This window comes from Spinacia oleracea, chromosome 1, assembly GCF_020520425.1.
Source record: "Spinacia oleracea cultivar Varoflay chromosome 1, BTI_SOV_V1, whole genome shotgun sequence".
NCBI lineage: Eukaryota > Viridiplantae > Streptophyta > Magnoliopsida > Caryophyllales > Amaranthaceae > Spinacia > Spinacia oleracea.
This window is the reverse complement of record NC_079487.1, coordinates 91,311,304-91,327,803: the sequence shown is the minus strand read 5'-3', so window position 1 is coordinate 91,327,803 and position 16,500 is coordinate 91,311,304. Positions and strand designations below refer to the sequence as shown.

At 29.6% G+C, this 16,500-nt stretch overlaps 1 protein-coding gene across 1 annotated transcript; it reads left to right on the top strand.

Annotated features, from left to right (window-relative positions):
- Nucleotides 1-3,745: 3,745 nt before the first annotated feature.
- LOC130465510 (protein FAR1-RELATED SEQUENCE 1-like) lies at nt 3,746-5,558 on the top strand. Its single transcript, XM_056834298.1, has 5 exons — nt 3,746-3,911; nt 4,017-4,513; nt 4,868-4,999; nt 5,101-5,157; nt 5,427-5,558. The coding sequence occupies exons 1-5, from the start codon at nt 3,746-3,748 to the stop codon at nt 5,556-5,558; spliced, it is 984 nt and encodes a 327-aa protein (XP_056690276.1).
- The last annotated feature ends 10,942 nt before the right edge of the window (nt 5,559-16,500 follow it).

Here is a 16,500-nt window from a genome sequence, read left to right as displayed (position 1 = left end):
ATCATGGTAGATGATTATGAATTATTAAAGTTATGGTTGTTATGATTCTAAGCATGTTAATTTGGTTTTGGTGAAGTTTTAAACTAATTCATATTGCTGGAAATTCAAAAAGGAATGTTTATTGGAGTTGTGTGATAATTTGTAGTCATTAGTGAAGTAATCACTATCCTAGCAGGTTAAGTAGTTAAGTTTTGATATTGGAGAATGTTCTAATTATATTTAGGAAGGGTTTGAAGCACCCTGATGTTGCTGAAAATTCAATGTGAGTTGATATGAATCTATATTATATTGGTTGTTTTTAGGTGGAGAATTCTCTATAGGAAACTTTTGAGATTGTTAAAGTGGCCTATCAATTTGTTTACATAAGGTACGTACATGCCTATGTGTTTATGGATGTGGTACTATGATTGAAACCATGTTGAAATTATTTATGAACTTGATTATGTTGAAATTTACATGTTTAATGTCGTTGGATGAACATGTTGAGCATAGAGTTTATTATGAGAATTATATCACGTTGACATGGATGATTGATGCAAGCATGTTAGTTTGGAAACTTTATATTATTTTATATATTGGTATGGATCACGATTGATCGTTGTTCCCTTTTTAGTATTTCAATACTTTATGAGGACCGTGGGCCTTGTTTAGTATGTTGATATTTTACACCTATGAAAGGTTGTTGACCATTGGTAAAGGAAGGATTGAATTAACTGGAATTAATTCAGGATTGAAAGTGTGTGATCACTTATTTAAATCCAAGATAAAAAGGAGTTGTGATTTTGTGTTGATTATATTATTTACGGAAATGATAAAGGTCGCAACATGCGACCTTTAAGCCGTGTCACAATGGTGACGTGGCACGCCTATTTGTCATAGATGTATTTGGAAACTAAAATATTTAGATTATATAACCTATTATGCATGTCATAAAAAAGGTAGGAAAATCTTAATATTCTAATTTACAAATTTAATAATGTAATTTTTTATTTCAGAAAAATAATTCTAATTTATATAGGAAATTAGAAAAAAAAAAATTACTTTTAATTATTTATATGATATATGAAATTAAAATAAAAAATACATTTACTAATTTATATTTAGAAAATAAAAAGTACAATACATTAGAAAATAAAAAGTACAATACATTAGAAAATACAAATTAGGTAAAGGATTTCGGTGGGGTTTTGGCCTTTTGGGTTTGTTTTAACTTTCAACCTTCAACTTCCTGTATACCACAGCTCTCCTCCCCCCCAAAAAAAAAAAAAAAAAAGTCTTCTTGAATGGGCGACCATGGTCTGCAATTAAGCCAGGTATTTGTTTCTCAATCTCTCTTTTTAGTTTCATCAATCAATCATCAGTGATATAATTATCATCAAGCTAATCAAAAAAATTGGGCATTAGAAATTTGTGGATGAATTTTCTTGAAATTGTGGGTCGAATTGGCTTGAAATTGTGGATCGGTAATGTTACATGTAATCGAATTGGCTTGAATTGTGAACCGTTAATGTTACCTAGGATTTTGCTGTCAATAATAAAAATATTTATTTTTCATAGTCTTCCAAAAAAATTGGGAATTAGATATTTGTGGATGAATTGGCTTAAAAATTGGGAATCAATTGTCAGCGTATTTTTGTTTTCATATGATTTTGCTTGTTAATTAATATGTTAATCCTTCTTTTAGTTAAATATTCAATAGATGTTACACAGGGACTTAAGAGTATAGACTGAAAAATCAAGATGAGCACTCAACTCGCTCAAATAAGTTTAGTTTTGTGCAGTGTCAACCAATGACTGCATTGATGTCTTGAACCCGTTTAATCCCATTGTTCCTATATTGCTGACTTGACTGCATTGCTATCACACTATATTGTACTACTTTTTTTTTTAATATAATTTGCTGTTTTATCATATTAGATGGGCATGAATTGCTGGTTACATAATACAATAAAACAGTGGAGATAGAGACAATTAGAGCCAGGCTAAGAACTCATCCCTCCTCGTACTACTCTTTTTAATTAATAATTTGGATTTGATTGGCCAGGGTTTGCAGGTTAGAAAGGAGAAAAAAAGAATATTTCAATGTCAAATTAATTGTTTTGATTAGATTAAATTAGAGGTTAAGGAAAACCTATCAAAAACCATGTCAAAAATAAAGAGTACTTCTATGTATTTGGAGATGATGAAAGCACATTAGCACATGGCCAACCAGTTTCTAAGAAGACAATGTCCTTTCATTGCTTAACTAAGGCATTTTGCTAATCATGTACTACATTCTTTTTGAGTAAAGTAGGTAGATTCATGTCTTATCAAACTTGGAAATTTAGCATCAATAATTTCTCTCATTTGATGAAATATCTCAGTTTGAATTTGGAAGCACTTTAAATTTCTAATCCCTGATACCCGTAATAAGCTAATCCATTAAAATAAATTAATTAGTTTGTAATAAGATCCATATAATATGATTCTGCTTGTTAAATAATATGTTAATCCTTCTTTAGTTAAATATGATTCTGATTGTTCAAGAGTACTTGATTTTTTTCGTAGATGGCTTCTCAAGAACCTGAAGATCTTGAGCTTGTCGAAGTACCTAAGGTGGGCATGTCGTTCTCGTCAATTGAAGATGCATTTGATATGGTACAAAAGTATGCGTTTTATGTGGGCTTTGGATTTGTGAATCTCATTCAACCAATAAAGCGGGAATTTGTGTTTATCATAAGTTTGCTTGTCACAAGGGAGGGACGAGGAAGGAAAGAAATTACAAGAGGGAAAGGAAAAGACCAGTGGCGAGAACTAATTGTCCGGCTAAAGTTAATCTTGCACAAAGAGAGGGTGGTCGATGGAAAATTACACAAGTGAATGTGGAACACAATCATGACATGGATCCAAGAAACTCTCGGTTCTTAAATGCGCATAGGACTGTGCCATCACTTTTAAAAAGAAGATTTGAGATGTTTGATGCAACTGGTGTTAAGATGAGCAAAGTCATTAGAGCAGTAGCTGCAGAAGCTGGTGGGCCAGAGAATATGCCTTGTCTACCTAGAGCTTGTCGTAATTATGTTGATAAAGCTCGGTGGGAAAGATTTGGAGGTGTTGATGTTGAAGCTCTTTATATCCTTTTTACAAGGATGCAGAAGGTTAGTCGGGATTTTTATTTTGAAATTGATGCTACTATAGATGGTAGGATGAAAAATGTGTTTTGAATTGATGATAGGAGTCGTGCAGCTTATAAGGAATTTAATGATGTAGTAACTTTTGACACCACATATTTGTTAAACAAGTATAAAATGCCATTTGCCCCATTTGTTGGAGTAAACCACCATGGTCATTCCATATTATTAGGGTGTGCTTTGATTAGCAATGAAGAAGCTAAAACATTTGAATGGTTGTTCAAAACTTGGTTACAAGCAATGGGTGGAAAAGCACCCGAAGCTATAATAACAGACCAATGCCCTAGTATAGAAAAGGGAATTAGTATCGTATTCCCACATGATAGGCATAGGTGGTGTTTGTGGCATATTCTTGTAAAGTTTCCTGAAAAATGTGGGGGATTTAAGAAGTATGACGAATTGAGAAAGGCATTTTTGGATGTAGTATATGAGAACCTGATTGTGGATGAGTTTGAAAATAAATGGGCTCAAATGATAAAAGATATTAAGTTGGAAGAAATAATTGGTTTCAAACTTTGTATGAAGGAATAGAGAAATGGGTACCTGTTTTTGTAAAAGATAAATTTTGGGCGGGAATGTCTTCCTCACAGCGAAGTGAGAGTATGAATGCATACTTCGATGGGTATGTACATAGCAAAACATCACTTAAATCATTTGTAGAGCAGTATGAAATGGCATTGGGTGACAAAATTGAGAAGGAAATATTCGCTGATGCTCAATGCATGAATGCAGATATTCAATGTATGACTACGTTTGAAATGGAGATACAGTTCCAGTAAGCGTACACCCATAATTTGTTTAAGAAGGTACAAGATGAGATTATGGCAATGGTGTATTGTAAAGCAGATTTAGCAATTGAAGATAGTCTTGTATTTGAATACAAGGTGACCGAAAGAAATGATATAGGTGGAGGAAAAGTGATAATGAAGGATTACAAGGTATTATTTGATAGTTCTACCATGGAGGTTAATTGCATATGTAGATTGTTTGATTGGAAGGGATTTTTATGTAGACATGCTTTTAAGGTTCTATTCAAGAGAAACTTGACACTAGTACATGAAAGGTACATATTAAGACGATGGAGGAAAGATGTCGAAAGGGAACACAGTAACATCAAACTTCTTGGAATTGGAGGTAAATGGACAAGCGAGATGGAGAGATCAAAGCGTATAGAGAGTAAATTCTATTCCATCATTGATAATGTGATTGACTCAATTCAAAAGTGTCACTATGTAGAAAATGTGATAGAGAATATATCAAAAGATTTATTAGATGGTACATGGATAAAATATCTAAGCGGAGAAATAGTAGATAATCAAGATACTCCCAATGTTGACAAGGATGTTTAAGATCATTCCCCAATTAAGTATAGTAATCCACATGTCGTCCGTACAAAAGGTCGTGAAAAGAGTAAAGCTGGTAGGTCACTAGGTGAAACTCTACGGAGGGGAAGGAAGAAGGATAACCAAGCATCTGATGAAGATGGTGAACCTCTAAAGAGGGGAAGGAAGAATAAAAACCAAGCATTTGGTGAAGAACCTCTGGCTCCCAAACCATCGAGACCTATGAAAAAGAGAGCCAAAAAAAAAATTCAACGGTCGATAATGAGGTAATATCGACATTTATATTTTATTTTTTATTGTCTTTCAACCTTAATAGATTATGATGTTTTATTTTTCAATGGAAATGTAATGTAGGTACTTAACTCATTGTTAGCTTCTCCATCCTCAAATGAAGAAGGCGGTTTTAGAGCAGAACCACCTGTAACATTGGGTAGAAAATCAATGAAAAAGAGAGCCAAGAAAAACAATTCAACGCTCCATAATACGGTAACATCGACATTTATGTTGAGTAAAGTACCGTATGTTAGGAGTATATAGCATATCTTTGTTACTGAACTAATGTCTTTTTTCTTGGTTGTTGGTGGCAGCCCACACATGAGAAGGGTCAGAAGTCAGCGAGAAAGGGAGAGCTCGGAAAGGGAAACGTACTAAGATTCCGACGACAAAATTGAGAGAGTAGAACCACCTGAAGAAGAAAATTTGAGAGCAGAATCATATGTAATGTTAGTGGTTATTTAGCATTAATTCTGGATATAAATGGTCATATAATGGATATTATACTTGGTTCTTGGTTTTGATTACTTCTGTCAGTAGTTCTGAAATAGAGTTACTTCTGTCTGTTGTAGTCAGTAGTTCACAACATTACCAATAACTCATCAACTATTAGATCATACTGCACATTTTTAATGACTAGTCTGATATGATCCCATCACGAGAAATAGCTGTAGTTGATGGTAATTGGTATGAAAGTGAGCTTTCAGCATCAGATTGGAAATCTTCTGATGAAACAGTTGTGGTATTGTCAGAGGAAGAATGGGCTTCATAATTGTGATGCTTGTGGTATTGGACTAGTTATCTTTCATTTGAATATGAATTAAGGAATGTGCAAACTGCAAAGCAACCTCTTATTTGTTATGGGATTTTGCAACCTCTTATTTGTTATGGGATTTCGTATCATTCTGAGGATCATTTTGCTTTTGATTAAATATACTCTTCTAGTTTCCTTTTGTTGTAACAAACTGATGTTTTAATGCTTAAAAAAATCTTTAAGTTGAGGATCGAACCTCAGACCTCCATACAATCAAATTCCAAGGAACAAGGGATATTTTCATTGCCAGTGGGTCATTCACCTAACTTGTGTTGTATGTTTGCAAATTTTAGTTTTGTAATCCTTTATGTTGCTATTCAAAGGTTTGCAAAAACAATATTTCTCATCTAAAAAAGGAATAATATTTATGTATTCTAAAAAGAAAATTAACAATAATAATTAATAATTAATAATTAATAATTAATAATTAATAATTAATAATTAATAATTAATAATTAATAATTAATAATTAATAATTAATAATTAATAATTAATAATTAATAATTAATAATTAATAATTAATAATTAATAATTATAATTAATAATAAAAAATTAATAATAAATAATAAATAATACATAATAAATAATAAGTAATAAGTAATAAGTAATAAGTAATAAGTAATAAGTAATAAGTAATAAGTAATAAGTAATAAATAATAAATAATAAATAATAAATAATAAATAATAAATAATAAATAATAAATAATAAATAATAAATAATAAATAATAAATAATAAATAATAAATAATAAATAATAAATAATAAATAATAAATAATAAATAATAAATATAAATAATAAATAATAAATAATAAATAATAAATAATAAATAATAAATAATAAATAATAAATAATAAATAATAAATAATAAATAATAAATAATAAATAATAATTAATAAATAATAAATAATAAATAATAAATAATAAATAATACGGTTTTTTCATGAAATGCCCCCGAGGTTTCACGAAACGCACCAAATACACCTGCGCGTTTCAAATCACATAATATACCCCTTTTTAAACTTATTTGCACCAAATGCCCTTAGACTTAACGAAAATCTAACTCCGTTAACATTAACTGTTAATTAATCTAACTAATCCTAAGTTAACCCTTATTAATTACTGATTAGCATAATTAATCCTAATTAACACCTAATGAACCCTAATTAACTTTTAACTCTAAATCCCATCTCTCCTCTCACTCTCCTGTCAATCTCACATCTCCTTTTTCTGGGTATCAAAATGGTGAACCCAACCACAAATTTTCCTTCTTCAAACCATCTTCATCAAACATCAATTGCTAACGCCTAACGCAAACCCATCACCATACTTCTTATACATGACCTCATCACCTTCATCGTGCTTTGGCACTGCTCGGAAAATCAGCTCAACTTTCTTCAAAGAAGACGTGGCATTCATCAACCTGCATTTGGTCGACAAAAAATTACTAGCCAGAATCAATGTCTCGAGATCATTAGAGACAAAGATATTCAGCAAATCTTGCCCACCCTTAGAAGAATAAGAAATTTTACACCAAATTTCTCAAACTGGAAGAATAAGAAGTATCAATTGCAGAAAACCCTTTACAATCCCCAAATTCTAGATTCGTCAACCGAGGACTTCCCATCAGAATTTTGTTTTGTTAATTGCATCCTCATTGATAAGAGTAATATGAATGTACAAATCCCTCAAACAACTCCAATTCACCGTACATCGAGGCGAAACATGGAAACACTCGAATTGAATGTTCACAATTGAATTGGTATTTAACCACGATTTTTGTGATAGAATTGGGGAATTAGGGTTCTTGGATTTATAAAAGGTGTCTTGTGTGATGTTGGTGGTTCTAATTGAGGAGGGAATGCCATAGGACGGAGGAGAAGGTGGGAGAGAAAGGGGGCAATAAGCTAGTGGTGGTGGTTGCTAGGCGCAGGAGGAGATCGAAGTAAAAGGAGTGGTAGCATGTGTTTCTGGTCCGCGGGTCGTGGTGAGCGAGACGGTGGCTAGGGCGGCGAAGGGTCAGGCGAGGTCAGGAGAGAGAATGTGAACGGTTGTAGTGGTGGATAGGAGGAGCAAGAGGCTGCCATGGTGTGGAGGGGATGAGTGAAAATGAGTTGAGCAGAGTGAGAACTGAGAAGAGAGAATGGAAGAGATATTAAGGGAGGGTAATATAGTAATTTAATAAGTTGTTTGTTAGCTAGAGTTAATTACATGAAATTAGAGGTTAACACTAACGGAAGTTAACGACCGTTAGTCATTAAGGATATTTAAGGGCATTTGGTGCAAATAAGTTTAAAAAGGGGTATATTATGTGATTTGAAACGCGCAGGTGTATTTGGTGCGTTTCGTGAAACCTTAGGGGAATTTCATGAAAAAACCGTAAATAATAAATAATAAATAATAAATAATAAATAATAAATAGTAAATAGTAAATAGTAAATAGTAAATAATAAATAGTAAGTAGTAAATAGTAAGTAGTAAATAGTAAGTAGTAAGTAGTAAGTAGTAAATAGTAAATAGTAAATAGTAAATAATAAATAATAAATAATAAATAATAAATAATAAATAATAAATAATAAATAATAAATAATAAATAATAAATAATAAATAATAAATAATAAATAATAAATAATAAATAATAAATAATAAATAATAAATAATAAATAATAAATAATAAATAATAAATAATAAATAATAAATAATAAATAATAAATAATAAATAATAAATAATAAATAATAAATAATAAATAATAAATAATAAATAATAAATAATAAATAATAAATAATTAATAATTAATAATAATAATAATAAATAATAAATAATAAATAATAAATAATAAATAATAAATAATAAATAATAAATAATAAATAATAAATAATAAATAATAATAATAATAATAATAAATAATAAATAAGAAATAATAAATAATAAATAATTAATAATAAATAATTAATAATTAATAATTAATAATTAATATTTAATAATTAATAATTAATAATTAATAATTAATAATTAATAATTAATAATTAATAATTAATAATTAATAATTAATAATTAATAATTAATAATTAATAATTAATAATTAATAATTAATAATTAATAATTAATAATTAATAATTAATAATTAATAATTAATAATTAATAATTAATAATTAATAATTAATAATTAATAATTAATAATTAATAATTAATAATTAATAATTAATAATTAATAATTAATAATTAATAATTAATAATTAATAATTAATAATTAATAATTAATAATTAATAATTAATAATTAATAATTAATAATTAATAATTAATAATTAATAATTAATAATAAAATATCGCGTGCATTCCCACGTACCTTACATAGTGCTTAAAAAAAAGCTTTAAGCCGAGGATATGTTTCAATTATATTATACGTAGTAATGCTTTAAAAAAACATTTAAGTCGTTTGAGACAATTAATAAGATTTCTAATGTAGTTGCAAGATAATTAGTTCAATTTACAACTAAAATAAGTTTTATCAAGTTCTAATAAGGGTTACTATGATCATAAGTGTAAAAAAAAGTGAAAATAAGGTGAACTTACAAAACACATCATAAATCATGTACGATATTGAATTGTCAGTTGAGTACAAAAGCAATTTCATATGACAAGTTGACATTTGTTTATATTGGACAATAAACTCATTTACACGTGAAGGGACATCAGAGATAGATTTTTACGTATATGATTTGTAACTCTACGCCGAACCTACTCCACACTTAACCAAAAGATTATTCGCTGTTACTGGAACGACTAGATATCAACCTAATAGATACTAGACAAGCTGGTGCAAGAGGAATCTGATAAAAATAAGGTTTGGTAGTGAAAATAAAATAGCTTTAGTAAAAAAATAAGGGTTGATAGTAAAACGTAGTCTCAATTAGTAAAAAATACGATTTTGATAGTAAAAAATAAGGGTTGATAGTAAAAAATAGTCTCAATTGGTAAAAATACGATTTTGATAGTAAAAAAATAAGGGTTGATAGTAAAACGTAGTCTCAATTAGTAAATAACACGATTTTGATAGTAACAATAAGAGTTGATAGTAAAAAAAATAGTCTCAATTGGTAAAATATGATTTTGATAGTAAAAAATAAGGGTTGATAGTAAAAAAATAGTCTTAATTACTAAAAATACGCTTTTTATAAAACTTTGGTAATTTGTATCCAAGTTGTTAATTTGGTATTTTTATCCAAGTTATTAATTTGGTAATTTGTATCCAAGATGTTAATTTGGTAATTTGGCAATAAAACTTTGGTAATTTGTATCCAAGTTGTTACAAGATATAAAACCGGTGATGGAAATATAAAACTTTGGTAATTTGTATCCTTCCATAATCTTGCAACTACATAATTTGTATCCAAGTTAGGGATACATAATATTAATTTTATTCGTCTGAGAGTATGCAGCATATGGTAATAAATTATGGAGGGAATAATATATTTTGGAGGGAGTAGGTTAACTTTTTGGAGCCAAAAAATGTGTGCATATATATAACTGCTTACGTAAACCGTGATAGAAGGCTTCAAAACAACAAAACGTAAGAGAACAAACACTTCTTGTCTATTTTATTATATCAATGGATCAAACCAATGTCAATGAAGCAATTGATCACTTATGTGATATAGTTTTCATGAGTTTATTTATGTGAAATTTATTAAGATTGATAGGAGTTATTAAGTTACGGAAAATTTTGGATGATTGTGGTTGTGTACCAACTATGAAAATGATATTTGAATCAGAATATGCACTATATCAACACGAAAATGGTGGTTGGTATAACGAGAGTCTTTCAGGTAATTCAATTCTCTACTATCTCATGTTGTAATTTTACTAAGCTTGAGTTTATTCATTCACTTAACCTATTGTTATTTATTTATTTACACAGAACCCCCGGGCAAACTTGGTGATAATTTAACACATTGCAGAGATATAGTTCAAATGAGACTATTTATTAAAAATCTGATAGAAACATTCGGGTGCAAAGAAGTGGAAGCAATGTTGATCGAAACCAATAGACCCGCACGTTTGATGGAAATATTCGAGCTTCAAAAGAATGAGTATCTACTAAAGACTAAACAATTTGCATAAATGCCATCAATGAAAATGGAAAGCGTGTACTTTATTTGCCTATCATAGATATGGGTCTCATTAGATCGGAGATCAATGGGAAGTCTAGTATAGATATTTCAGAAACACATCCTAAAAAAATGAAGATCATAGAATTTATTGATCTTTCCGATGAAGATTAAAAGATTATAAGTTATTTTAGTTATTTTATCGTATTATTTATAATGTTTTTATTTATTTTGAGGAAGGTGTTTACAATATTTGTTTAGAAGAGCAATAAAATATTTTATTTGAATAGTCAAGCTTTCGCCGATTATAAGTTATTTTAGTTATTTATCGTAGTATTTACAATAGGGAATGGCAAAAAAAGCTATATATATCCAAGGCAATACCGTTTTCAGATGCTCGTAATCTTTCTATTGCCTAATATGTCAATTACAAAACTGAATAAAATCTGTATTGTTACCAAATTACGTAATCTTTCTATTGCCTAATATGTCAATTACAAAACTGAATAAAATCTGTATTGTTACCAAATTATGAAACCATAATATAATCAATTACCTAAAACAAACCAAACCATAATCAATTACCTAAAATCTGAATGCTCGCTTTTTTTTTTTGTTAAGAAAGTGAAACCTGGTTAGATTAACTGAGACCATTTATATTACAGACTCGGCCATATCCTTCGTTACACCTATGCAGTTCATTTTCATACAAAACTCTACAAAATGTATAAGGGTTCCGTTTGTCCGTTGGATAATAAAAACATTCAGCTCTGTGTTCTGTTCCCTCGCTCTCTTTGACATGCAATCAGTCCTTCAACGCATTGTTCGACCACAATCCCATCATGATAATTTACTACTAGTAATTTATTGGAATTCACATAAAAATATGCTTAAAATTGAAGTTAAATTATTACGAAACGGAGGAAGTAATATTATTACAAAAATATAACTTTTGAAGAAATATGAGCATGTACTGATGTACTATTAACATCATTTTTACAAATTCATTCCCTTCTAAGTAAAAATTAGCTCTTTGAACAAAAAACAAAAAATTAAAAACTATCTAGTCTCTTTCATGGTGTTCAGCACTTTCCAAGATATCTTCCTTTCGTAAATTATAATCACTCTTCACAATCGTCAACGATAGTTGCTCACGTACACACTTAGTATCTTCCTGCATAATAGATGTAGTTTCATGAGTTTATGTATGAGATAAGCTCAATTTTTATGAACTAGGTTGTAAGTTGCTTACCAAAAAATCATTCAACCCTGTTTCATAATGTGGCCATAAATCAATTGCAACCAACATATATATGCCACAATCATGACTGCAAAAGAATCAAATTCATTTGAAAACATACTTAAACGGAAACGTATTCCTAAACATCAATAGCGTTTAAATCAAAGTGAGAAAATAGTTCATACTTGTTTTTTTGTATTGGAACTTTTTCTTGCACACATTCCCACTAAGTAATGTCTTCACTCCAATCCGAGTTAACATGAGAAAGCACAAGCTGCATTGGTTCAAGCTTAAAAAAATTATGATAAGTTAGTATATTGCTTCAAACAAGGGGAATAATATAGACAACAAAGGGTATATATTAAATACATCTTACAAGTTTTGTTTTGACTTGCATATGGTATGAGCTATCCAACTTATAAAATGAATCCAACAAATAAGTTTTCTTTCTTTGGAGGTCAAAATAATAAGCAAATCAATGGTGGTCATAAGCAACCAGCATAATTATCTACAAAAAAAAGTGATAAAAGTTAGGAAAAGTACATATCACAAAATGACATAATTTTTTTTTTTTTTAGAAAATAACCTACATGTTGGCACTCTTTTATAAATACTCCAAGTTTAGCCAATTCTTGGATAAATGTATTGACTGACTTATCATTTCGTAGTTCATCAATGAAATTGCCGCCTTTAAGTGCTAATGCCTCTCAATCAAATCTATATTGTTAGAATATGTATATAATATTTTTATTATTTTACAAAATCCTTGTGATTGATTGCGTAATCTCCGTGATTGATTACATAATCTCTGTAATTGATTATGTACATATTCTCTCATTATATTTGCCTAGTTTAGCCTACTTTATAAATGGTATAAATAATTAAATATTGATCTTAATAATAATACAAGGCATGAAATATCTTCCTTTATTCAGGCTAGGATGAGATAGATTTGCCTGCAACGATTTTTTCAAAATAGTTATTTTCATGTGCTAAATTGTAAATGGTACGAGCGGTCTTAAGGAAAAAATAAATTATATACATATTCTAACATATATGATATATATTATTATACAACTATTAGAGTACGCTAAATAACAGTGATATAATACCAAAAAACTTACTGACACATCTGGATCAAATGCATATTTTCCACCTTTAACTACTCCTTCCTTGTTCCACTCTAAGTTCAATAAAAACATAAATGTCTTTACCACCTAATTGTCACCAACAAACATATATTATGCATTGAAAAGATTTAAAAAAGTGAAAGTAAATACATACTTGACTTACTGGACTATTAACATGCTTTAGGACTTGAAGACGAGAATATATCTCTTCTTTGGTTATATAATAAAGTGGTTTTCCATGGTTTACTCCAAACATTGCCACAATATCTTCATCTGGACGTAAGTTTTTATGAAAAAAAAATTATGATTGAAGGCATAATAATAATAGAAAAATAATAATAGAAAAATAATAAGTACACATTTTTTGTTTTTTTTGTGACTTCTTATATATTGGAGGATCTTGTAGTCCTCATTGGACATCGTGGCCATTATCTTCTTTCTCACAATTATTGATGTATCAACTTCCCCTTTAATGGCTCCAACATCATGTACATTGTCGCAATCTTTATTTATTTTCTTTACATTACCATCTTCTTTACCCGCACACACTACATATTCCTCTTCATCAACTTGCTCCTGACATACATTTTTTACAACATCTTGTTCCAGAATTTCCTGATCATTTGCATCTTGTTTCACTTTCTCCAACTTTTTATCAATCATTATCCTTGACCTATTTCGATATCGTAAGTCGGTCAATTGAACCTAACAAAAGTCAATATCGTTAATAAACTACAATATGATCTTAAAAACAAATATTATGAATTGATTGTTAATAAACTACATGGCTGGTAGTTTATTAGTTTTGGTCCCCATAAATTAAATATTACCTTCGGAGTTAGTAGTGGCAAGGGATTCTTCATTCTTACATCCTTAAACAAGGGTCTATCGAGTTCAGTAAGATGTTCCGATCCATATTGAAATTCTATTCAAACACAATAACTTTATACAATAAAGTTAAATATTAGTGCACGAAAGTATGTAAATATTATAATAAATTAAAAGAAATTATGTTAGATTAAACCTTGCCACTTCCGAAACCCTTCTTCTCATCCCAATCTGCTTTGATAGCCTCTTTCATACTTTCCCGATCCCATGCAGCTATTCTAGCCCTATTATCCCAACAAACCAACTTTTTAATGTCCAAGCGGTCCGAATAGTAGATCTACAAAAATAAAAATAAAAACATAAATATTTTTAATTAATCTTAAATTAACTAAGATTTGTGTGAGTTTGTGATGATAATAACTACTCCAATTAAGGTTTTCACTTACGAGCAAAAAGACAATGCATCCTCCAAATCCTCTCGCTTTACGTGTGCTATTGCACTTGTATTTTGAAACACTCGCTTTAAACTTCTTTATAGCCACCACAAGATGATCAAGAACAAATTGAGCCCAATTATATTTGGCTGGATCTTCAATACTTAAGACAGTTTTCAATAACTGAGGGCTAATCATATTACTCTGACTAGGACAAAGAAAATTTCCTAATGTATACAAAAGGAATAGTTTCTGGAACTCTTTTTCTTGCATGTCGTTGTTAAACTTACTTAAAACTTTTGTATTATCAATCCCACATTTTGTCCTATGTATCTTGAGCTCTTTTTTGTATAATTCCTTATCCTTACATTTAATGGGTATTGTCAACACATCATTAGGAATCCCAAAAATCCATGATATATCATCCGCAAATATATCGACAGAAACATCATCTCTTAATTTCAATTTGCATTTATCTGGATCGAAACGACTAACTAGCCAATATGCAAGTTTTCTATTCACCTGAAAGTTATCCATATGCATCAAATATTCAAAACCAAATTCTTTTATCCATTTTCGTTGTACTTCACTCAAACAAATTGTTAGTGCAAGTATTTTTTCTGGACAACACCTCACATTAGGTACCTGACATAAAAAAGAGTTTAGCTATTATGATCAATCTCAAGTATAAATGTCAATGAGCTATAAATTAGGTGCATATATTTGATGTAATTCATACCGCCGTATGACCTTCTTTTGCCACTTTTGTTTCAAACTTCTGCTCAAAACTTCCTCCTTCGCTATCAACAGTTCTCATTCTATTTTGACAAAAAAAAAAAATCAAATATTACATCAAACTGAATATTGCCTAGCCCCCAAACCTAAAAAATATGGCAAAGTGATATTAAATTCTTTAAAAACTTTCTAAGAGTCCAATATTTGTACTTCTCCAAAATCCAAAATCTACTAGTATGTTTAAAGGAATAAGAACTTTACCTTTTTTCACCATTCTCTTTTGAATCTTTTGCATCTAGATTTCTTTTGGCCATCTAACACTAGTGTTCTCTTGGTGTTCTGTAAATTCAAACAAATTATAAAGGGTAAGTCAAGAAAAACGTAGGTAATATTTTTTTAGAAGAACAATAAAATATGGGTATGGATTTTGCCTTCTTGATTACATGAATTGTTTACAATATTTGTTTAGAAGAGCTTCACCTTCTTAATTATATGAATCGATTTCATTACTCTTTGTTTATTACGTGCAAGATTGAAATAATTAATCGAAACTAGTAGTGGTGGAATTTTGGACAACTCGAATCGTTCATACGACTAGTATACTACATAACAATGTTATAATATGAATAAAATGTCAAAAATAAAGTTGGAATTATTAAAAAATACTCTGAATTTAAAAATTCAGCTCCATCATTTCTCGTTAATTGTGATTTAATACATTAATCATTTTTTTTTTTTTGATAATTTGAGCTCATTTTCATTATGCAAGGGGAATTTTACACAGTAGGTCCTTCCACTAGAAGGGTGGCATAATTCAGATGCACCTTAAACACATTAGGATAACATCACACCAGCTATTCATGCTATTTTACAATGAGTTAGAGCCATGCCAGAAATTCATCCGCACGGGTTAGGCCTTGTGAGTTAAGCGTTTTCAAACGTAAACATCAGAAAACAGAGGATCCTCCTTTAAGAAAAACAGAGACTGCTCTGTGAGATTATAACCCACCCAATTGAATCAACCTAAATTTAAACACTAATTATCTGAAACATTAAGGATAGATTTGTAATCAACAATTTAACATAGATGCGGAGTACAACGTTTGGGCAATTGTCCAACCTACTGAGTTAAACTGAGCTTTCACAATGTTTGGGCAACTGTCCAACCTATGGCTCCTCCCTCTATCTTTTTTTTTTTTGATAAATTGGGTGGTATTAATGTATTATTAGCTAGACAGGAAATGTCTAAGTATTACAAAATACCAAAGTTTAGTGCAGTCAATCATGAGTACAAAAATGAGGCCCAAAACAACACTAAACCCAAGCAAGAAATTCATCTCTTCTACTTCGCCCCTGCTTAGCCAAAGTGTCAGCAAACCTCAATTATCAAAACAAAAAAAGATGCAGTACAATGTAATTCTTGCA